Here is a 21718-nt window from a genome sequence, read left to right as displayed (position 1 = left end):
TCAAGCGACTTTTGCAACAATCGACATCGCAGGAGATATCGCGATTGCTCGCCCATATATTTGTAGTCTCATATCTACTCCTCTCACTATAAACATGCGCTGGCTTGCAACCGTCTTCACAATCCAGGTTCTTGCTTCGCTGGTCGAAGCAGCCATCATGAATATTACAGGCACGCGGGGCGTACAAGACAACCGATACGCTAAAGCACACTCTCTACCCGAATCACGCTCCTTCGACCCAAGGGACGGATGGGAAGCGGTCAATATCTCTAATCTGAACTACAAGTATCCCGCGTCAAGTCACAAAGATCACTCCTTCCATAGAGCACTGCGCAGGTCATCTCAGAGCAACACATCCGCCAGCACCGGAACATCAAAATACAGAGAAAAGAGCGCAAAAACCTCAAACACAACCACAACTACTGGGTTTTTAGGAACCGTGGTCCAAAGCCTTGCTTCTATCTTCGCAGGATGTATAGGCAAGGGAGTCCCGCAGGGCGTCACCATAACTTGGTATGCGATCTCGCCTATACCGCAGTCTATATGATGTGGTCAACTATGTTTATCAGGTATACTGGCCATGACCTAGAAAATCCCAGTTGTTGGAGTAACGGAGGATGGGCACCGACAGTAAGCATGTATTTGTATGCAGCTATGATTGAACCTGAGAAGTAACGCTCAACAGGACAAGTCTTTCGTGGGTGCCGTCACCTTGGAAGGTTGGGCGACGAGGCCCCAATGCTTCAAGTTCATTGAACGTGAGTTGCAATCTTGTTCTGAGTGCGATGTCGCGGTAAATTCGATTGTGATTTTAGTCTGCAACGGCAAGTCGAAGTGTATATTTGCTCGTATTGTGGACACTTGTGCGGGGTGCGCCAAAGGATCTCGTCATGTCGACCTCACCAGGGCGGCATTCACCGAACTGGCGAACCTGGATGAAGGCGTACTGACTGTGCAGATGCGACAAGCAACAGATCCTGATAACTGGTAAGCACAAGTCAGAATTCACAAGGGCTCCACGACTGAACAGTCATGACAGGGACAATGATTTGTGGGGGCCACAGACCACCAAATCCTGATCCGCTCCGCAGAAAATTGTTTGTTTGTCGTTTGTACCGCTAGATACTTACGAGTACGAGACTAGAACTATTCCCGGTCAAGCTTTGATGGAAACCCTTTTTCTCTTTTTGCCCTCTGCGATCCTCGCGCGAACTTTCTCCTCGTCGAAATCTTCCTCTTCGTAGAACTGGGCAGTTCTCTCTGCTTCTGTCTTTCGGCGAAGATGTTGTAATGCAACCAGATTATATCCAATAGCATCTTTCTCGCGGCGCAATGACCTACGCAGGTGGACGCGTAACGGGATCAACGTAGTGCGCATGACACGATTAGCTACTATCTGGTGGTGATGGATCTTCAAGAGGAAGAATAATATGCGAGAAACGAGGGACATATTCCACTCCTTCGTATTGCATCAAAATATGTATCTGAAGAGACAACCGAAGGAAAACTTACTTTCTGTGCCCATAGGTCCAAGTAGCGCATCAATGAGATTACCTTGTCAAACGGCAGTACCAGCAGGGCGTCATGCAAAGCAGCGCTGGATATTTTCTCGACAACTCGTAGGACGTATGCCTCAGGTTCCAAGTCATATGCGGCGAGAATAGGATTTCGAGGCGGTGGCTGCATACCTGCGGCCTCGAGTGAACCCGCTTGAGCAACCTTTCCTTCGTACTCCTGGAAAGCAGTCCGCTCGGCATCAGCGAGATCCAACGCCTCCATGATACGTTCGCCCGCCATGAGTGTCTCCGAGGTTTGCTTGGTGACCGCGGCTGCTTCCCCAGAGGGTTGCGCATCAGCTTCATTGTTATTGATGATGGATATGTCAGGACGGTTAAGTGCATTTGCAATTCCGTTTTCATAGATTTGTTCAAGCTCCCGCTCCCGCTCTTCTTCGAGGAAAAGCTAGATGCACGGTCACAACATATTAACAGATTAATCACTGCAGCATAGCTCACCGGTTCGTCGAGTTTCTCCCAAACTCGGATGGACTTGTCGTGTGAGCCCGTCACTACAAAATTGGCATGGTTGCTCACGGCCAATGCCCAAATCTCGCTGTGATGACCATCAAGTTTCTGAATGTTCTCGAACTGCGCGAGACTTGTAAATGATTCTCAAGCGGAAAAGAAGTGGTCTCACCTTGTCCCCATCCCAGTACTTGAGCATCTTATCCTTGCCAACAGTCCAGAAGCAATGTGACTTTCTTTCGAAGAGCACTTGCATCACACTCTCCTCATGAGCATATATTGACTTGTGACAGTCGCCGAAGTCGAGGCCCCATATCTTAACGTTTTTGTCTGCGGAGCACGTAACGATGAGCTTGGAATCATCCGAAATGTCCATTGCCAAGACAGGCAGCTGAAAAGGCGTTGAAATTTTGTGTTGGCAGAGGACACTGATATTTACCTTGTGACCATATAGAGAAAGGAAGAACTTTAGGGTGTCTTGGTAGAAAATCTTGACTGTGAAGTCCAGTAGAGCGACCGCCAATAGCTTCCCATTCGGACTGTATCTAACAGACAGGACTTCATCTGACATCTTCAAAGTTCGTGTGTGACTTAATGACAATGATTTTTTGACCTGCGTATGCTAGTTCGTTATCAAGGGTGCAGAGTGCTGATTCCAACAACGAAACACTAACCTCATCATTAGAAGTAACGTTGCGCTCGAACTCCCAAAATTTGACTTCCTTGTCAGCGCTACCGCTGACCAAAACTTGCTCGTCCGGACGAACATGAATCGACCAAACAGTGGAGCTATGGGCTTTTACGGTCTCCATGAGTGCCGAAGATGCCAAATCATATATTAAAATCTCCCCGGACTTTGTTCCAATAGCGATCTGGAGGATACATTATATGAGATGTTTGTGAAGATGTTTTGAAAACCTACATGTCTGTCTCCAGGAAGGAAGGTGCTGCATATAGCGTAGCCGCAGTCTATCGTGCGTATGCACGCTGTTGTTTTCATGTTCCATAGTTTCAAGGAACCTTCCATACACATATTAGTGAAGTACTGGAATTGCTCATGCGAACGTACCATTAGATGCTGACGCAAGTATTTGGTCATCTGCACTCAAACACAAAGTCCTCACATCTGTCCGGTGCCCGGGAAGATCGACCGAAAAAACCCGAGTGGCTTCAGGCGGCTCTTCCTTGGACTTTGTAGGGGGCGGAATATTGTACACTTCAAGGGCGTTTGATGACAACGCCACAAAGAGCTGCGACGTGACAGGTCAGAGTCGTACGCGGTTCGAGTGATTTGTTACGAACTTGAACACCGGGTTTCGATGCAGCTTCCTTGGAGCCAAAATCGAAAGAGCGAACTTTTGCGCTTGCTCGAACAACAAGGTAAGGAGTGAAAAGATCAATCACGTTGATCTCCTGGTCAACATCCATGACGTCGTCCACAGCGTCATCGATATCTTTATCTTTGTTTTTGCTTTTCCCCTTCTCTTTTGCACGCTTCTTCCGTCTAGCTTGCTTCTTTCTGATTTCCTCCTCAGTTCGGATACGAAAGACCTCGATGGATCGGTCGTGTGACTGAACAGCAAGGTATGGTTGTGACGGGTGAAATAAAATCTGGGATACGCGGTGACGCGACGAGAGCGGGAGGCTGGTGACAGGATGGATCATTTTTGCGACCTACACAGAAGATGAAGCTCCGGATTAATTCTTCTAAAATTGTGACTTGCCTCGCCTGCCTCATTTTCCGCCAGACCCTGCGACAGTGCCCCATGGTCGATTTTCCATGCTTTGACTTCGCCCTCGCTGCTTCCGGTGAAGATAAAGTTCTTCTCTGAATCGATGTCCAAGGAACAAACCTCGGAGCGGTGAGCAACAATTGTCTGAATACAATGTTGAGTGGACATGTCCCATAACTTCATGAACGTGTCTTTTGATGTTGTAAGTAACATCTGAGAGCGTGAACCAGTCGAGGTGGAAGGAAGTTCAGGCTCGGAAAGGAATCGTATGGTTGTGATTTGATTGCGATGACCTCGTAGACTTGTAGAAGGGTGAGAGAAGCTTCATAAAACGTGTTGACAATACGTACCGGTAGAGACCAGCTTCGGCTACAACATCCCACACGATAATATCTGTATCTTGCGAGCCAGACGCGAGGCGGGCTCCTTGTGCATCAAATGCGAGAGCAGTGACAGATTTTTGGTGCCCGTTAAACGTCGCAATGACGGAGATAAAGGCACTGTTCCAAAGGCGTACTGAACCATCAGCATAACCCACCGCAAAAATGTTTTCTTGAGGAGAACGGCACATGCAGGTAACCTCAGATCTGTGTCCTGTTTCGTGCCACATCGATAGCTGGCTGCACATGAGCACAGAATGAAACTTGAAACACTATCCACATACCATTTGCCCTTTCTTCATATCCCATACAAGCACGTCTTCAAGTGCTGGGACATATGCTAGCTTGCCATCATATAGTGAGTTGGAAGATGAGCTACAAATCAGCCCAAAAGCCTATTCGACTGTGAGCACGAATCCAATGAAAAGAAACAAGCCCCTACATACCTGGGTTGGCCCGTGCCGCAGATAGCTTTGCACCATCGGTATGCTTCACGATGCGTTACACATATGCGAGTGGACCAAGGCAAGGAAAAAGTGAGACCCTATAAATGGCAATTTCTTCTCACATCTATCAATATTAATGTAAAGCTTGATCGGTTGAATTCTGCCTCCCACCTTGCTGCTTGCGAACTAGACATCTTGGACGAACTAAGAATTCGAAAGGCAATCTGGTCTCGGATTCACACTGTCATCAAATTCAAGTAATGATGCTACCAATTACTCAGTCGAGCTCTGAGGCAGCCAGACGCTTCATCGCTTTCGTGAACGCATCACCAACTCCCTTTCATGCCGTAACTAATGCATCGATACGACTGGAAGCATCTGGATTCAAGAAGGTGAGTTGGACCACAAACTTCAGACTACTGTCTCCATACAATAGCGCAGATCCGGGAGACAGACGATTGGGAGAAGACTCTGCAACCCCGAGGGAAATATTACTTTACCCGGTCAGTCTCCTTACTAATTGGCTACTCGTGGATTCTGATTTGTATTACAGCAATCAGAGCTCACTAGTTGCTTTTACCATTCCACCAAACTGGAAGGCCGGTGCGGGCTTATCTATCGTGGCTACACACGTTGATAGTCCGAATCTGAGGGTGGATCAGTTACTAAGCTTCACCTGTAGTAACTAAAATTAGCGCAGGTGCGCCCGATATCCAAGCGAGAGAAGACTGGGTACCTCCAGGTCGGAGTAGAAACTTATGGTGGAGGTATCTGGCACTCTTGGTTCGATCGGGACCTCTCCTTGGCTGGGAGAGTCGTGGTCACACAACAAGATGGGACCTTTCAATCAAAGCTCATCAAGGTTGACCGGCCTCTGTTGCGTATTCCTACTCTCGCTATTCACCGTCCGTACATTTTGTTGAGTATATTTGGAGAGGAACGCTAATTTATTGCCAGTTCAGTGGACAGAAATGTCAATGACAGCTTGAAGTTCAACCAAGAGACAGAATTTGTACCCATTCTAGGTCTTGTCGCGGAAAACTTGAACAAGACATCCAAAGATGACAAGGTACCACTTTCGAACGCGACAGCTGCTAGCATACAGGGCAATCATCACCCGGCTCTTCTATCTGTCATTGCCAACGAACTGTCAGTTTCTCCTCAAGAGATTCATGATTTTGAATTGTGTGTTCCAGAATTCCTAGACTTAGTTTACATCTGACGTTTCCGCAGGCATTTATATGATACCCAACCTTCTGTCTTGGGAGGCATTAATAATGAGTTCATGTTCAGCCCTCGCATGGACAATCAGGTTTGCTCGTATGTTGCTCGATTTCTTTACTTGGAACATATCTAAGGGCAGGTAATTGTAGCTTCTGTGCTGTGGACGCCATCTCCACCTTTGTCTCGTCTCCTAATTTCAATGTTCTCGAGGGCAACGTCAATTGCATCGCCCTCTTCAATCATGAGGAAATTGGCAGCGTCTCCACATCTGGGGCAGAATCTTCCTTAATTCCCTCGCTCCTGCAGCGCCTATCTCCTAGTCCTGCGCTTCACTCACAGTCTGTTGCTCGGTCATTCCTCATATCGGCGGATATGGGTCATGCAGTTCACCCGAACTATACCTCTAAGCACGAGGAGAACCACCAGCCGACTATGAACGGAGGTATTGTCATCAAGACCAATGCAAAACAGAAATACGCCAGCGACGCAATCGGGTCCTTCGTTGTGAAGAAACTCGTGGAGCGCAAAGGAGGCAAGGTTCAGGAGTATGAGGTTCGAAACGACATGTGAGTTTTCATTTATCTCTAGAAGCTTCTCTTGACCATCATCATCCAGGGCATGCGGTTCGACAGTTGGACCAATGTTATCGAAGATTGGCTTGCGCACAGTAGATGTCGGTAATGCCATGTTGTCTATGCACTCCATTCGTGAGACTGCAGGCTCTCATGACGTCCAAAGCGCGATCGACCTCTTCACCTCATTCTTTGAAGGGTTTGCTGAGTTGGATAAGACGCTCACCCTGGATTAGTTTACTTCTGCAATGGGCTGCACTGTATACACCATCATATGTCGCTCGTGTGGTTGGGGCACTCTCACATACATTGAAACGAACCACAAATGTACATGTCATCGTTTTTGCCGTTTACTCGATGTCCGATCCGAATCTGCCGCTGAATGCGCTGCGGGACCAGATAGTAGACTGCGCTTCTTGGCCGTTCTCGCGTAATGCGCCAATACCCACTCTCTTTCGGCCTCTGTCTGTTCAATAGTGCCTTGCCGTATCTCGTACGCTAAAAATTCAAGCGCTGAGTTGGCTACCAATAATGCCAATGAGATCGCACTCACGTTTCATCTCAAAGCGCGGTCCAACCTCCGCCAGTTGGACATCCCGAGCTACTTTTACAAAAACATGATGTCTACGCAAATCAGAATGAATCTGCTGCATTTTGTCCAAGCACACTCACCGAAAGGAAATGAAGTCTCCGTCATTCGAGAACGTCATCACACGCTTGCTGTCTTCTTTCGGCACAGGAAACAGGAATTTTAGCACGTCTCGTACCCGGGTACCGAGTTGAGACGTGAACTCTTCGAAAATGAGGTGTGGGTACTGTTCTGAGACGGTGGAAGACTTGTATGAGCCTATGTCGTGCCGTAGGTTGACGTTGTGCAGGGTAAAGTAGACGGTAGGTCCATGGGGGAAGTGCGAGACAATCATAGCATCTGTTTGAAGCTCAATTTAGCGCACAGATGGATATGACTCTAGTTTAGCGTACCAGGAATACCACGGTGTTCATGAAGAACGATGAGATCAGTAACGTCGTTGGCACGACAAGCTTCTGACAGCTCTTTTATAACGTAGTTTCCTCGGTTGATTCGATGTGAGTTGGGAAAAACGAGTCGCATTTCCTTTGCAAAGTGTCAAAAGGAATGGGTGTCAAATATTTGCACAACGTACTTTGGCGAACTGCAACAACTTGGAACTGGGGTCTCTTGATGTTGTTACAATAATTTTGGGGTCTTGAATACCAGCCCGCGAGTATTCACTGTCTATGTGCGTTGACGGCTCTGATCAAAAGACCCGGTAAATACACCAGTGTGGCACCGTAGATGATTGCAACGCACCTTCTTGTGCCTCGTCAAAAGCCAAGCCCTTTCCTAGTGTCTTTGCGTCGTTCTTGAGCTCGGTTGGTAGTTGTTTCCCCGATGCAAGTGCATCCTTGAGCTGCCGTTTGCGCTCATACGTTTGACGTTCTTGAGCCTCGAGGGATTTGGCGTAGATATATTGTCGTCGCTCGCGCGTTTGTCGCCGGATCTATAATCGTTGTTAACTGCGAAAGCTGGAGAAGGGGGATTGGATGTATCACCATCTTCACGTCGACAATCAAGGGCTTACAGGCTACATATGAAGGAAAACCAAGCCATGAAAATCATGGATCACGTGACCTCCCCTAAAACATTATGCCTTGTGCTGGAAGTCAAAACACGTGACCAGAGTCTCATTTGTCTAAACACATCGAAACACATCGATAGATTTCATGGGCCTTAACTTTTTAGATATCTATCTACGTATATCTACCTCATTCTTGTCGGTTTTCACTGGGAATGAGATCTCATCCATCTAATCAATCTCTCAATCTCAGCAACTTTTTGATCATAAGACATCTGCACAACACAAATCAGCATCTCGACCGCTGGCGCGAGATAAGAGAAAGGACGTACGCGTAAAAACTGGAACAGCTTATATTCTCTCGACCCTTGTCTTCTGGGGCGAATTGCCTTTGTTCCGTGAACGGTAGAATGAGGATCATTGACACGCAGAGGAGGAATAGAGACGGCAAGAGCAGATAAGTAGGACGAGGGAGATACACTGGCAGTGTCATTGACGGTGGTCGACTCCGCGCGTGAAGTCGCATAGATGGCTGCAACGGAGAAATTTGGAAGATAGTACAGAGGGACGTCATGCACGACGGGTGATTCGGGTTCGATAAACACCTCCCAGTGGACTTGTTCAGGGGCGACAGGTGGATGAGCCAGCCAGCTTATGTTGTTCCATGCGCGGACCGGCTTTGGTGCCACGATCTCAAAAAGAGTGCCCATGTTGCGCTGCGGATATATAGATTTCTGGCCAATAGCTCCGTAGTTGTGCTGGTCGCGGGTTGGGAAAAAAACTTCGTCATCTTCCCGCCGCCATTCGTCCCATTTGACCCAGTCGTCTAGGTGAGTCTGCCCATCATCGTCCCACGGACAGCTGAGTGTAAAGGGATCATCTTCGTATCGCACGTATCCGGAGGGCTCCTCGTTGGCTTGTACGGGCGTGGGCTGGGTCGAGCAGACGGCTGATCCAGCTTGTAAATCCTCGTGGACAGCTGCCATGACAGCAGTAAAATGATCCACCGAAAGGTCTTGCTGTTTTTCTACTGCGTCCCGCCAGTAATTGACAAAATAGTCCGTGTAGGTAGGAGTGCGGTCCGCGAAGGACAGGTTGAGCCAGTTCGAGGAAAGGCTAGCAAGAGTTTCGAGAGCCAAAGGGTTACATTTGTTGGCATCTTCAAGCAGGTTCACAGCCGCCTCCGCCTTGGAAGAGCGTCTGGAGCGCCTGCGCTTGAATTTATGAGGAGATGAGTCGTTGGAGTATGCAGAAAAGCGAGAGGTGTGGGGTGAAATGTCCTGGGGGACGATGGAGAAGGAAGACATGACCGCATCAGAGACGCTGGATTCGCAGGCGGAATGCGAGAGAGTGAAGTCGGACTTCTGGAGCCTGCCAGAAGTGAGGAATTGCTGGATTTCAAAAGCCATGGATGAAGAGAAGTTGTATGAGTATGCAAGATGGAGTTGTAGTTCAAGTTATGAGAGCGATGAGAAAGTCAGAGTGAGATTGTATACCTCTTGAATGACGAGACCAATTAAACTGTATGCATGACATTACAGTGAGACATGTGTGAGCTGAGGGACGTCATGATTAGAATTGAATTGAGTCGCCCCCTAGTCAGAATCGTAATTACTCACTCACCTGAGACTCATCCGCATTTCAACTGAATAGTGAAACGATGCCTAGGCGGGCCGCGGCAGTCTACTACTAGCCTAGATGTCTCAGGTGAGTGAGTACTAGCAGCTCAACTATAGCTAGTGAGCCTGGTGGATCGACTGACTTCAAGGTCTGACCATGATGGAAGAGTCCTAAGATGAGCGCAGCATGGCGGTTGTAACTCGGCATGCTCCGCAAAGTTCAAACCGTACACTTCCTTACTCTCCGAACAGATTTATTAAATAATACGAATATTCCAAAACTTCAGTGGACACCTAGTTTCTCGTACATCGGATCCCACTGCCCAGGGCAAACGGAAACGGAATATCAATATATCACAATCGCGAGAAACCCGTTGTTGGGTTCGGCAAGCAACGTTGGATATTATGCAGATTTCATTGTAATTCATGAGTCAGGATCGTCAATCAGTCACACGATACAAGCACAGACGTGCCAATAGACATCGGATACATAGTCGCCCATTAAGTCCATGGATAGAAGGGACAGCTTTATTTTCCCCATCCAGTTGTGAATTGAAATAATCTGTCAGATTGGCCTTACTGGCCCGGCAACCAGCGGAAGATGTATGTATATGCATCGCTGTCCATCATGTCGTCTCTTTTGTCCGCATGTACACCCCAGGAAACTATCTAATGGCATCCACATTCGTTCCAGTGCAACGTTTTAGTATAAGTGCATGGTTTTCAGTCACATACATCACCGGACTGGATGTCCACCCGTAATTTTGTCCAGAGTCTTTGTCCTCAGTGGTGTGTCTGCGAACAAGGCACGCACAAATTTAACCAACTTGTCCACCTCAAAGTCTACCAAAGCTCCGTCTTCGAAAAGATATGTGAGATCAGCCATGGACGCTTCCTGGAACAGGAGCGCAATGAGAAATTCATCGAATAACATGACTACAAAGAGACATACCAGGAGTTCAGACAGATGTGAGAATTTCAACCATGATGGAACGTATGACACCACGAAAGTTGACTGGGCATTGGTGAGTTAACTATCTTGCAAAAGCACGGCAAACATACCTCGCTGGAATCTTCAACGAAGAGCCCTTCAAGAGCAGCCAATATTCTGCATAACTCGCTCAGTTTGTGCGACTCCACCTCAGGGATATCTGGAATTGCAAGTATATTCTCCAGAATGCGCTGTAATGAAATCTCGACTATTGCTCCCACGGCGGTGTAATACTTGCTCTTGGGGAGAATAGGCTATGGTAAACATGATTAGTCGCGTTCAACATCACAGGATGCGCCTCAATCACACCTTCCATGCATTCGCAGCGCTTCGGATCTCGCGAACGACGCGGGAAATAGCCAGCTCGCAGTCATCATATCGATCCTGGTCTGACGTATCTGTGAAGCCCTTCGCACTCGCTAGAATGTCACATAGTACTGTGCGTTGTCTGCCCTGTTCCAATAGATGAGCGAGTACTTCAAGACAAGCGACAGTAAAGAGTCAAGAACTCACAATGCCATCTTGATACCAACTGTCGGCTAACACCTGCAAAACACTCTTACATTCCTCTAATTTATTCTTCACAACAAGCACTCCTCGCTCGTATGTAACCAAGCGACCAACCTCCTCTGCAAGCCAAAAGCAGTTGTTGGAGAACTGCATGACATCACCAGGGCGAACGAGTCGTGCTGCAGCGACGACAGGATACACTGCACGATACAAATCTAATACAAGTGCTCCTGACTGCATGATGAGCGTCCCAGGTGTTATTGTGGATGTTGGTGAGGAGGGAAAGATACCCGACGATGACAGTCCTTTTCCTTCGTGCAACGCGTCCTCGACCGTACGAATGATTGACTTCGCAAGATTAGATACCAAATAAGGCTCAGTTATAGGCCTTGACTTAAAAGGATGGCGAGAGGTGCCGTTCGTGGGGCGACCATCATTGACGGATGGTTGCTTTCTGGTAGAGACCTTTTGCGTCGCAAGCGCAGAGTTCGCAGGCGGGTGTTGTGATGATCCAGGTACTATCCGCACATCAGGAGTCACCTCCGAGAGGGTAGGTTCTTCACCCCATGGGTCGTCCCATGCGTCTTCCGCTTGCACTAGTTCTTCGGGTGCGGGCTCTTCGTCATTCCAGCCCCATGCATCTCCTGGGTCTTCCTCTACGGCTTCTGCAGGATCTGCTTGCTGAGTCTCAATTTCCTCCTCCAGATCGTCATCAAAACCCCAGACATTATCCTCTTCTGGCTCCGCAAGGGACTCCGAGGAGCCTGCCTCGAGACTCTGGCCATCGTCACCGAGTCCCCATGCATCGGCCTCATTTGCGGGCGCAAGTTCAGCTATGTCAGGAGTTTCTTGGGAGAGGGATAGCTGGGCGTGGAATGTTGGCTCAGAAGATGTACTTTGAATGATAAGTTTGCGTGCAGAATCGAGAATGTGCGACCGCCGATGTCGTTCATAATGAGCGCAGACATTGTTGACCCAAACTTTGATTTCGCACTCGCTGGATGTATCGAGTATCCCGACGATGTACTTGTCTTCTAAGTCCACTGCCTTGTTTGCAATTTTCAAGAAAGCAGGAAGAGCTTCGAGCTGTGAGGGCAAACCAGGAATAAGCAAACGCGCCAGGACTGCAGCAGATATGGGTTTGCTAAGACTCCGTGGGAAACTGTGTTTGTGTGTCAATGGGAGGATAGGAAATAATTGTTCGTGTAAGAAGTCGAGGGCCGTGGATACGTTGACAAGCGGAGAACCTGTGTCAGTGGTATTCGGGGACGCAGGGAATCGGCTGAGGACATGCATCAAGGCTCCAGACGTGTCTTTCATGGTGCTGACCGTAAGTGACGTTGGCTGGTCAAAAGAACATTCGATGTAATGCGTTAAAATATCCCTCCTTAGGGTGGAAAGGTGTGATGCCAGCGATGCGGAGCTGATTGATGAGAGGACAGACGAAAGGGGTAAGGGCTTCAGTAACCGAGGCACTGGAAAACTACTTGAGATACCCCCCACGATGATGCTCCTTCACTCACCAAGCACCAATGGTTTGATGATAACTTCAGACGCGTTCACCACAACACTCCCGGTGTAAGCATCGCTAAGCAGCTCCTCCACACGATTGGCAAGCACGCGCAGCCGACTCTACAAGCAAGCGAGTTAAGATAGAATGAAAGGATGTTACTCTCTTACTTGCATTTCAGACACTACCGTTGCGTCTTTCAGTGGCCCGGGGACGGAAATAAGCAAGGAATTCAAAGCATGACACGCGATTGAATCCGGAGGTAGATCCCCTGCGTCAACAAGCTTCTGTAGCGCATCCAGCTGTGCTCTACATTCCGAAAGGTATGAAAGAGAATCACTCGAGACATCTGCATTCAAGGACTCTTGGGCAAGTAATTGGTGACCTTCCAAAGCCTCAAGCAAGACCGGGACTAGACCAGACTAGCGAGTTGTTAATGAAACGTCCTGTAACGCACAGCAGAGCAAACACACGCCTTAGAGTCCGAAAGCACAACGCTTTGGGCTTGGACATGTCCAGAAAGTGTATCCAGTTGTTCTTTGAGAGACTTCGCCGAAAACAGCTGCCTTTGGAAGTTAGAAGAGTCTGCACGTATTCTGTCATGAAGTTTTGTCTACTCCAAATCATTACTAAACAGAAAACGTATATCAATTAGAATACCTTGGTTAATCGAATGGACTCGTCAAGATCAGCCCTACATGAGGATGCAAAAGACGAATTCAGGGACTGTAATGTTGCAGAATCAAACTTGGAAAGAACAGTTGATGAAACATCAAGCTGCCGCGGGAGGTGATCAGGGATAGGAAAGGCCATACGTCCAACTGGTGTCTGACAGAAGGGCTCAGAGCAAGTCTACACGTTCCCTCCAGTGCCGGAGTCCACGACTACTACTAGTACTGAGTCAGGTGATTAAAATTCACCACGTGATTTGTCAAATAAGTCCTGAGACACTGTCAGTCTGTCACAGGAAAAGTTCTTAGAAACTGCGATGCAGTAAGTTGCAACGCCAGGCAGACCATCTTAGACGAAGGAATTCCGAAATAAATGTATATGAAGTGTGAGCTAGGTGGCATGCTAAATACTAAGTAGAGGGTTACAAGCACAGACAGGCATATGGTGGCTATAAAATAAGATATTAGGTACATACGTGATTGAGTTGCAGTCTATATTATTATGAATTGGTACGAGCGACGACAAAAGAGCATCGAAGCTCAGAAATCCTCGTCAACAGAACTAAAGTGTTAAATGAGCCACGAGTTCTAGATTAACATAAGGAGGAAACTTACAACACCCTTGAAGACGCCGGACTGTCTGAATGTCTGACATGTGCCTTCGCATACTCAGACACACGCTTCTCAAAGAAATTTGTCTTTCCCTGCATGGAAATCATGTCCATAAAATCAAATGGATTGGTGGAGTTGTAGAACTTGTTGTTCCCCAACGATACCAGAAGACGGTCGGCGACAAACTCAATGTACTGACACATCAGGGTTGCATTCATGCCAATGAGGCTGACTGGAAGAGCATCTGTGGTGCACAATCAATACGAGCCCAAGATAAATGACTGGACACGTGCCTGATAAAAACGCTTGTTCAATATGGACACTTTCTGTGATGATTTGTTGTATGACATCTGGATGTGGTCTTCGCTTGAGATGGGTAAACAAAAGACAAGCGAAGTCGGTATGCATCCCCTCGTCACGACTGATGAGCTCATTGGAGAAAGTGAGCCCCGGCATTAGTCCACGCTTCTTGAGCCAGAATATTGATGCAAACGAGCCGGAAAAGAAGATACCCTCAACAGCAGCAAAGGCAACTAGCCGAGTAGCAAATGTCGCCTGCTTGTCAGATATCCATCGTAATGCCCAGTCTGCCTTTCGCTTGACAGCCGGTATGGTCTCTATTGCATCAAAAAGATATTCGCGCTCATTGACGTCCTTGATGAGCGTGTCAATAAGGAGCGAATAGGTCTCGGCATGGACATTTTCGATCATGATTTGGAAACCATAAAAGCATCGAGCTTCTGGGACCTGGACTTCGTTCGAAAAACGCTCAACGAGATTCTCGTTGACTATGCCATCCGAGGCAGCAAAGAAAGCTAAAATGTGTGAGATGAAGTGACATTCATTCGCAGTCAGTCGGGTATTCCAGTGCAAAACGTCTGTTGAGAGATCCATTTCTTCGGCAGTCCAAAAAGATGCCTCCGCTTTCTTGTACATGTTCCAAATCTGTGCATGGTTCGGGTCAAGTCCATTACAAAGAGAAAAGGGGCTAACTTCATGATACTGTATGGGGAAAAGGACGAAGCGCCGGTGAGAGGGCATGAGGAGCGGTTCACATTCTATGTATGCTCGGGTAAGACTAGTGAATATGAAAGGCTAAAGAAGCGCACCCTCTTCCGAGTCATGGACTTCGTCCTCGGTTGAAGTACCCGAGCTCTTCACACCATTGCAACCGAAAATTTGGTCTTCGAGGGAAAGTTTATGCCGTAAATTCTCCTATCATAAGATGAGTCCTCAGCTAAGGCTTGCCTGTGTCCGCAACAAGTGCAACAAACCTCTAATGGAAGGTCCTGGTCCTGGACAGACGAGACAAAGAAAGAAGATATGTTTGCGAGTGGTTGAGTGTCAGACATAAAGATGATGCTTGTACCTTTGAACGATCTGAATCATTAATCATTCAGTGAATCCTTTGACTCGGATGCGTCCCGAGATCATGTGATGTGCGTGACTGATTTTTTTTGGTCACCCTCGCCGATTGTCCGGATTCCGCGCTTTCAAATGTTCACATGTGGTGAGCAGTCCTCCATTGAATCTGTGTCTTCCATGCGGTGGCACGCACTGGAATTCGTGTGTGACTGGCCACGGAGACGGCCAACGTGAAGACGTGAGAAGTGGGTTTTGCTGATTGGGTGTACTAATAATGGAAATGATGAAAGGCCGCGCGCGCATCCACGTCCACAACAACCAACAACGCGTCGCGTAATGTTGTCGTTGAGTGGAACAAATACGCACAACCACAGTTCTGACGCTTAAATTCAACTTCGGTTGCTTGTTCAATTTCTCAACCCAGACCTTCATCTTCTTGCGATATCTTCTCCTTCATCTAGATATTATCTTCGTCTGCTTTCAATGGCTTCCACTCTTGCTCCAGTTCGTGTACCTTCTCCTGCTCCAACTCCAAGCAAGAAGGTTCGCGCATGTTCAACTTAACCGTGTTGCTCTAGTTAACGCGTCTTGAATCATTAGGCTGCTGCAGCCCTTGCATCTATCACACTAAACTCGCCAACTAAGCCATTAGACAAGGACACCCTTCCTGTTTTTATCGATGACCGCAAGCGTTCAGTCTCCCCGGACTCGGAGAATGCCGAGGCCCTTGAAAATGAAGACGAGGATGAGCTTGAAGAGCTTCGCAAGAAGTTCGTCGGTGAAATTGATCTCCCTGAATGTCAGTGGCATGGTTTCGTGACGTGAAATAAACCTCAACTTAACTTTCCATTTCAGGCGAAGAGCCTTTGCTCAAAGAATCCAAACGCCGTTTCGTCCTCTTCCCTATTCAATACCACGAGGTTTGTTATAGCCTGGCATCCAGTTAGTTTCTTCATTCTAACAATCCACTAGATATGGCAAATGTACAAGAAAGCCGAGGCATCATTCTGGACTGCTGAGGAGATGGATCTCTCGAAAGACGTCCACGACTGGACCAACCGTCTCAATGACAACGAGCGTCACTTCGTCTCGCATGTCCTTGCCTTCTTCGCTGCGTCCGACGGCATTGTGAATGAAAACCTCATTGAGCGTTTCTCCAACGAGGTCCAGGCTGCTGAGGCCCGGTGCTTCTACGGCTTCCAAATCATGATGGAGAACATTCACTCCGAGACCTACTCACTCCTCATCGACACTTACATCAAAGATACTGCCCAGCGCGAATACCTCTTTGACGCCATGGAGACTATTCCCTGCGTCAAGCGCAAGGCTGACTGGGCACTGAAGTGGATCTCTGATCAACGTTCTACTTTTGGTGAACGCTTGGTCGCATTCGCTGCCGTCGAAGGCATCTTCTTCTCGGGTTCCTTCGCGTCCATCTTCTGGCTCAAGAAACGCGGTCTTATGCCTGGTCTTACGTTTTCCAACGAGCTCATTAGCCGTGATGAGGGTATGCACACCGACTTTGCGTGCTTGCTCTTTAGCCACCTCAAGCGTCGCCCGCACCCTGACACTGTCAAGTGCATCATTACTCAGGCTGTCGTCATCGAGCAGGAGTTCTTGACCGGTCTGTCTTTACCATCATACCGTCCTTCTCTCGCTGACTGTCTTTCCAGATGCTCTCCCTGTCGGTCTTATTGGGATGAATGCCAAGCTCATGTGCCAGTACATCGAGTTTGTTGCAGACCGCTTGCTGGTATCATTGGGCAACGACAAGGTGTACAATGCCACCAACCCCTTCGACTTCATGGATATGATCTCGCTACAGGGGAAGACCAACTTCTTTGAAAAGCGCGTGTCAGACTACTCAAAAGCAAACGTCAACCACACAAATGCAAAGACCGACCAGGTGTCAAGCAAACTTTTGTGAGTTTACCTATCTCTCTGGTATACGGCTTTGTCTGACTATTCCATCCAGCTCCTTGGAAGAGGACTTCTAGATATGTCATTGCGTTCTTTTGTCTGCATATATTTTACGCTTCAACCCATGCACTATACCACACGCCATTATGTTCATCGCACCAACCTCTGCATTTGTTCTAGATATGTTTTATCATTATTGACCTGTAATGTTTAGTGTTACCAGTAGCTTTGTTTGCAATAGGAATTGCTTATCGCCTACAATGTTGAAAACCATGTTCGTTTGATAAAATGCTCTCATACAGGAGCTGCTCCATTTCAGTGACCTCGTCCACAGTATGAGCACGATAATCCGATACCGCATTGCAATTCCGTTTGAGAGTCGGCATACTATTACTGTTCGATAAAGATGACATAATACGCTGCACAAAGTAACGGCTATTAACTTGAAGTCGGACTTGGTTGTACACTTCGATGAGCGCTGTCAAACAGTCTCAGAGTTCGCCTGCTGACAACCACGACGACTCACAGGGGCCGCATGCACTGAAACCTACCTCAGCCTGGATTCCGAAGTGGCTGAACTTTCTGGGTGACGTATCACAATCCGAAATCGATATTTTACTTCTCTCCACTGCGTTCAAGTTTCTCCTGTTCCCAGCATAGTACGCCCTCCTTTAATATGTCTCCGCACGTTTACTCATTTGTAAAGTCGCTCTACGGATTTTGAGGTCCACCGAAACTGGCTGGCCATAACACATTCGCTTCCTATTTCTCGATGGTATTACGACGTGCGTCTCGAAGCTCTCTAGATCACATTGCTAGGCTTATTGAACTGCGTTGAAGACAACTTCTGAGTGGAGTGAGCCCCTTGAAAGTTTGTTCATCTCACCGTCTTATCTCGTCGACTAGCCCTGGATTACCCTCCATTCTTTGCATATTTCGAGAAGTTGATGTCCATACCAGCTTCATTCATTGATCCCAAGATAGTTGACCTCCAAAATCTTCAATATGATGCATGGACGGTCATTGTTTACCAACGTCTGACTGTTATTATTTCTGAGCTTGTCCTTGGTGCGGCACTTCTGAGGTGAATATCTCTTTATTCTTGCCGGTGAGGCGCTAATTCTTGAATGAGGTTTATCCGTGGTTCTGTTGATCCCTCTCGTCAGCGTATTCTCTCGGCGTCCTTGTTTCTTCACCCGGGGTTCCTTATAATCGACCACATACATTTCCAGTACAATGGGTTCATGTTTGGAATATTGCTATGGTCAATCTTAATGGCTCGCGAAGTAAGATAGTTATTCGCATCTGAGACAAATGTCTTATCACAATTCTAGGGCAGAAATCTTGTAAGCGGCATACTTTTTGCCGTTCTTTTGAACTTCAAACACATTTACATGTATCTGGCGGTATGAGTGCGTCGCTACTCATGGTCCTTGACTCACCAGATCTTCACAGCCTGCATACTTCGTTTACCTTTTGCGGTCTTACTGCATGTCTCCCGCAGGGGCGATCATACCTACTCGCTTTATTTCACTAGCGAACTCCGTCCTGCTTGTATTCCTAGCCTCTCTTGGACCATTCGTCTTAATGGGCCAACTCCCGCAACTCCTTTCTCGCTTGTTTCCTTTTACACGTGGGCTGAATCATGCTTACTGGGCACCAAACGCGTGGGCCTTGGTCACTGCTGCCGATCGTGTCCTTTTGCAGTGTTCGTGATTAATTATCCTTTCACCATCGAGCTCACGCTAGCCTATCAGTGGTAAAACATGTGGATGTCGGGCTCGTAGTAAACGAATCTGGCGTTGCATCGACGTCCCGCGGCCTTGTAGGCGATACGGTTTTCGCGGTGATTCCAAATATCAAGCCTGTCCACACGTTCATCATCACAATAATCTTTCAGATGGTGCGAAAAGTTTGCAAAATTAGCGGGCGTTTCTCTGATATTGCAGCTCAGCTTTATCTCATTAAGCTATGGAGAGCGCCGACTTACAAGTCGTTTGTGGCTGCATTAACGCTCTGTGGCTACGCCTCATACATGTTCGGGTGGCATGTGCATGAAAAGGCCGTTCTGCTCGTATTAGTGCCTCTCACGTGCGTGGTTTTGATTACTCTTTTCAACCTGGTGTTTAGTGTTGTAGGCTTCTGGCCTCGGAGAACTATGCGTATTACAAGACCTTCGTCATCGCAAGTGTTGCGGGCATCTTCTCGCTCTTCCCTTTGATCTTTACGCCAGCAGGTGTGTTTCCGTGATGCCAACTTGTCTTGAGACATTATTAACGAAGCTAAAGAGACACTGCTGAAAATTATCTATTCCCTCATATGGGGAGCAATGATTTTATACCCCCTTCACAAGCAGCTTTACGAGTGAGCACTGATACGGAGGTGTTTCTCACTACTCAAACTTCAAACAGGTTTCCTTCATCATTGCCGTGGGTACTGTTGGAGAGCTTCGAGAATGCATACCTATATGGGTTTGCACTACTCCAGGTTTTCGTCACCCTATTCCCTTACGTGACTGGCGGGAACCCAGATACTGAATTTTTGCCTCTGATGGCGACAAGTGTTTACTGCGCGGTGGGACTGATATGGGCATTCATACGGCTCAGTACCCTATACATTACACAGCAGTACTAGTAGATACAATGGGTTGCGCGGGGCGAGTCGTACATCCATCATGTCGGTTACTTTTTTGCGATATGAACGACTGGGAGACCGCTTGAGATTAACCTGCACATGTGGAAGGAATAAATATCTTACCGTCCTCATCCTCTAAGATGTGGTCCAGGCCGACCTTTTGACCTCGCGAATGCTTAGCACTAGCACCCCATACAACAGCACTGACATGCAATCAGCTCCGCAGATGAGCAGCACATTTCAAGGTTAACACTCACTACTTCATTTGCTTGGCAATTTCCTTATGGATAGCGTTACAAAAATCCTCCACACTGCATCTCCCTCTACGGAGGACGACTGGAGCGGAGTAGTCGGGTGATTGTCCACGAGGTTTGGTATAAACGCGGACAAGCTCAAGAGCGTCCCACATTTTCTCCGAGAGTTCATCGATATTAAGCCATTCTCTCGATGAAATTGGAACGCTGTGAGGAATTTTGTACCTGAACGCTCATAAGTAGTACTCTTCCAAAGACGACGAAAAGCAACGGACAGAAGATCTAATTCCTCTATCGAGATGGCATCGATCTACATACACAACCAACGTGAGTGACCACATAATTTCAATCAAGTGATAAATAACCTTGTTCAAGACCTGAAATTTGAAACGCAACGTATTAGCGCAAGGTGAAATGACATGTCAGTAAAAGCGCACATAAAGTGCAGGGATATAGACTCTGCGAGGTATAAACATCCAAGTATGTGATGCTTCTTATATATTACACACCTGTTCCCTTCAATGACATCCACCAGGTCGTCCGCCGTCATGTTAGGTTCCCGAATGGTAACGTCCACATTGCTGAGCTTGTATTCGCTGAGAATTGCCTTGATCTCCTCTTGATCGATATTCGTCAGCGGGACTGTGTTGGTAATCGCGATGCCGCCCTTGTCCTTCTTGCGAACTAGAATGGCTGGGGGCTTTTTATTCAAGCGAATACCAAAGCCCTCCAATTCGCCCTCGATGATTTTTTTGTCCCCCAGCGGCTTGAGGACATCCAAAACAATGAAAATGAGATTGCATGTGCGAGCCACTATGGTGTGCATTGCTCTCAACCTCGGGTTTCGCATGTGTTAAACTTGGAGGTCATACCGGCAATGACTGCACAGTAAAGTCAGCGGATTTGCTGCAAGTGCAGAAAAGCTGTACTTACCTTGTCGACCTCTACCTCTACCATCATTTGCTCCCTCGATAATTCCAGCTGAGACGAGAATAAGGGTGTGATTACCAAAGGCAAGATACGTACGCACGCAAATCAAGGATTTGTATAGGTGCACCGTGGACTTTCAGAGTACCAGGGACGGTCGTTAGGGTTGTGAAATCAATTTCCGAAACTTCAGAGTGCGTGCCCGTGAGCTTCGACATGAGAGTTGACTAGATGATCGTTGATGATAGCTGTCAGGTGAGAATAAAACAAATAAGACTCGCCTTTCCCACTGACGGAAATCCAACGAAACCGACAGACGCTACACCAGTCCTAGCGACATCAAAACCAATACCAGGCCCGCCTCCGCCTCCTCCAGAGGGCGATATAAGCTCGCGCCGTAGTTTTGCGAGCTTGGCCTTGAGTTGACCCAGATGGTAGCTCGTGGCCTTATTCTTCTGAGCTACGAGAACGAAGTTGGTCGTCCGATGAGCCTACTTCATGAAGACAATGAAACACACTTTTGGCCTGTTAGGAAAGTTAGTGAGGCTCATGATATCTCAAAAGACGATACTTGCCATTTCATCTTCGATTTCCTGGATGGTAGACGCGCCCCGTTTAATTAGAAGCAGCAAGGATAGATACTGATGCGTACTTTGATCTTTTGTACTGTAGTCATTGTTGTACCTTCCTGGTGGTTAGAGTTCAATAATGGTTTACCGTTACCGTGTAAC

General features: G+C 47.6%; 12 protein-coding genes across 12 annotated transcripts; 4 read left to right on the top strand and 8 right to left on the bottom strand.

The window, feature by feature from the left end:
- Positions 1-27: 27 nt before the first annotated feature.
- On the top strand, positions 28-1079 carry DEU56DRAFT_978594 (uncharacterized protein; the record flags this gene model as incomplete). Its single annotated transcript, XM_041359703.1, has 5 exons — positions 28-513; positions 570-630; positions 686-758; positions 816-987; positions 1040-1079. Exons 1-5 carry the CDS (start codon positions 95-97, stop codon positions 1077-1079), a joined length of 765 nt encoding a protein of 254 aa, XP_041211561.1. The 5' UTR covers positions 28-94.
- On the bottom strand, positions 759-4653 carry DEU56DRAFT_786090 (WD-repeat-containing protein). Its single transcript, XM_041352341.1, has 14 exons — positions 4584-4653; positions 4422-4532; positions 4108-4373; positions 3749-4058; positions 3327-3698; positions 3094-3274; positions 2947-3044; positions 2699-2896; positions 2464-2637; positions 2197-2415; positions 2016-2147; positions 1513-1962; positions 1041-1459; positions 759-988 (listed from the first exon to the last, which is right to left on the bottom strand). Exons 1-13 carry the CDS (start codon positions 4617-4619, stop codon positions 1157-1159), a joined length of 2850 nt encoding a protein of 949 aa, XP_041211560.1. The 5' UTR covers positions 4620-4653; the 3' UTR covers positions 759-988; positions 1041-1156.
- A 92-nt stretch (positions 4654-4745) lies between these two features.
- DEU56DRAFT_786085 (peptidase M18) lies at positions 4746-6741 on the top strand. Its single transcript, XM_041352340.1, has 8 exons — positions 4746-4975; positions 5025-5086; positions 5137-5236; positions 5284-5488; positions 5546-5768; positions 5817-5903; positions 5957-6373; positions 6423-6741. The coding sequence occupies exons 1-8, from the start codon at positions 4844-4846 to the stop codon at positions 6613-6615; spliced, it is 1419 nt and encodes a 472-aa protein (XP_041211559.1). The 5' UTR covers positions 4746-4843; the 3' UTR covers positions 6616-6741.
- DEU56DRAFT_882805 (Brix-domain-containing protein) lies at positions 6714-8002 on the bottom strand (the record flags this gene model as incomplete). Its single annotated transcript, XM_041356128.1, has 7 exons — positions 7952-8002; positions 7710-7899; positions 7543-7652; positions 7361-7493; positions 7052-7307; positions 6933-7003; positions 6714-6877 (listed from the first exon to the last, which is right to left on the bottom strand). The coding sequence occupies exons 1-7, from the start codon at positions 7952-7954 to the stop codon at positions 6714-6716; spliced, it is 927 nt and encodes a 308-aa protein (XP_041211558.1). The 5' UTR covers positions 7955-8002.
- A 178-nt stretch (positions 8003-8180) lies between these two features.
- On the bottom strand, positions 8181-8806 carry DEU56DRAFT_786080 (uncharacterized protein; the record flags this gene model as incomplete). Its single annotated transcript, XM_041352339.1, has 1 exon — positions 8181-8806. The coding sequence occupies exon 1, from the start codon at positions 8682-8684 to the stop codon at positions 8181-8183; it is 504 nt and encodes a 167-aa protein (XP_041211557.1). The 5' UTR covers positions 8685-8806.
- On the bottom strand, positions 8709-9747 carry DEU56DRAFT_786078 (uncharacterized protein). Its single transcript, XM_041352338.1, has 3 exons — positions 9598-9747; positions 9045-9530; positions 8709-8989 (listed from the first exon to the last, which is right to left on the bottom strand). Exons 2-3 carry the CDS (start codon positions 9381-9383, stop codon positions 8801-8803), a joined length of 528 nt encoding a protein of 175 aa, XP_041211556.1. The 5' UTR covers positions 9384-9530; positions 9598-9747; the 3' UTR covers positions 8709-8800.
- Positions 9748-10029: 282 nt separating this feature from the next.
- Positions 10030-13217, bottom strand: DEU56DRAFT_786069 (uncharacterized protein). The gene is made up of 8 exons (XM_041352337.1): positions 13080-13217; positions 12775-13026; positions 12618-12726; positions 11098-12569; positions 10894-11037; positions 10656-10838; positions 10546-10608; positions 10030-10488 (listed from the first exon to the last, which is right to left on the bottom strand). Exons 2-8 carry the CDS (start codon positions 12778-12780, stop codon positions 10330-10332), a joined length of 2136 nt encoding a protein of 711 aa, XP_041211555.1. The 5' UTR covers positions 12781-13026; positions 13080-13217; the 3' UTR covers positions 10030-10329.
- DEU56DRAFT_152409 (uncharacterized protein) lies at positions 12899-13492 on the bottom strand. The gene is made up of 3 exons (XM_041344790.1): positions 13303-13492; positions 13080-13233; positions 12899-13026 (listed from the first exon to the last, which is right to left on the bottom strand). Exons 1-3 carry the CDS (start codon positions 13415-13417, stop codon positions 13017-13019), a joined length of 279 nt encoding a protein of 92 aa, XP_041211554.1. The 5' UTR covers positions 13418-13492; the 3' UTR covers positions 12899-13016.
- Positions 13493-13636: 144 nt separating this feature from the next.
- Positions 13637-15345, bottom strand: DEU56DRAFT_971415 (ribonucleotide reductase). The gene is made up of 6 exons (XM_041359455.1): positions 15162-15345; positions 14997-15102; positions 14881-14945; positions 14181-14832; positions 13891-14131; positions 13637-13837 (listed from the first exon to the last, which is right to left on the bottom strand). Exons 1-6 carry the CDS (start codon positions 15237-15239, stop codon positions 13816-13818), a joined length of 1164 nt encoding a protein of 387 aa, XP_041211553.1. The 5' UTR covers positions 15240-15345; the 3' UTR covers positions 13637-13815.
- Positions 15346-15735: 390 nt separating this feature from the next.
- Positions 15736-17179, top strand: DEU56DRAFT_731145 (ribonucleotide reductase small subunit; the record flags this gene model as incomplete). The annotated part of the gene is made up of 5 exons (XM_041348206.1): positions 15736-15795; positions 15853-16051; positions 16108-16172; positions 16225-16876; positions 16926-17179. The coding sequence occupies 5 exons, from the start codon at positions 15736-15738 to the stop codon at positions 17177-17179; spliced, it is 1230 nt and encodes a 409-aa protein (XP_041211552.1).
- A 430-nt stretch (positions 17180-17609) lies between these two features.
- DEU56DRAFT_152170 (glycosyltransferase family 57 protein) lies at positions 17610-19922 on the top strand. Its single transcript, XM_041344789.1, has 12 exons — positions 17610-17831; positions 17879-17957; positions 18013-18028; positions 18079-18256; positions 18305-18458; positions 18507-18578; positions 18628-18880; positions 18930-19075; positions 19127-19263; positions 19311-19408; positions 19461-19536; positions 19584-19922. The coding sequence occupies exons 1-12, from the start codon at positions 17644-17646 to the stop codon at positions 19804-19806; spliced, it is 1620 nt and encodes a 539-aa protein (XP_041211551.1). The 5' UTR covers positions 17610-17643; the 3' UTR covers positions 19807-19922.
- Positions 19523-21663, bottom strand: DEU56DRAFT_930827 (P-loop containing nucleoside triphosphate hydrolase protein; the record flags this gene model as incomplete). The annotated part of the gene is made up of 11 exons (XM_041358701.1): positions 19523-19876; positions 19930-20009; positions 20064-20285; positions 20336-20370; positions 20498-20519; positions 20570-20873; positions 20994-21041; positions 21091-21214; positions 21269-21447; positions 21559-21580; positions 21640-21663. The coding sequence occupies 11 exons, from the start codon at positions 21661-21663 to the stop codon at positions 19854-19856; spliced, it is 1083 nt and encodes a 360-aa protein (XP_041211550.1). The 3' UTR covers positions 19523-19853.
- Positions 21664-21718: the final 55 nt, after the last annotated feature.

This window comes from Suillus clintonianus (assembly GCF_016758775.1).
Source record: "Suillus clintonianus strain FC179 chromosome Unknown DEU56scaffold_15, whole genome shotgun sequence".
Taxonomy (NCBI): domain Eukaryota; kingdom Fungi; phylum Basidiomycota; class Agaricomycetes; order Boletales; family Suillaceae; genus Suillus; species Suillus clintonianus.
Note: the sequence above shows the minus strand (reverse complement) of the source record. Positions and strands in the feature narration are given on the sequence as shown.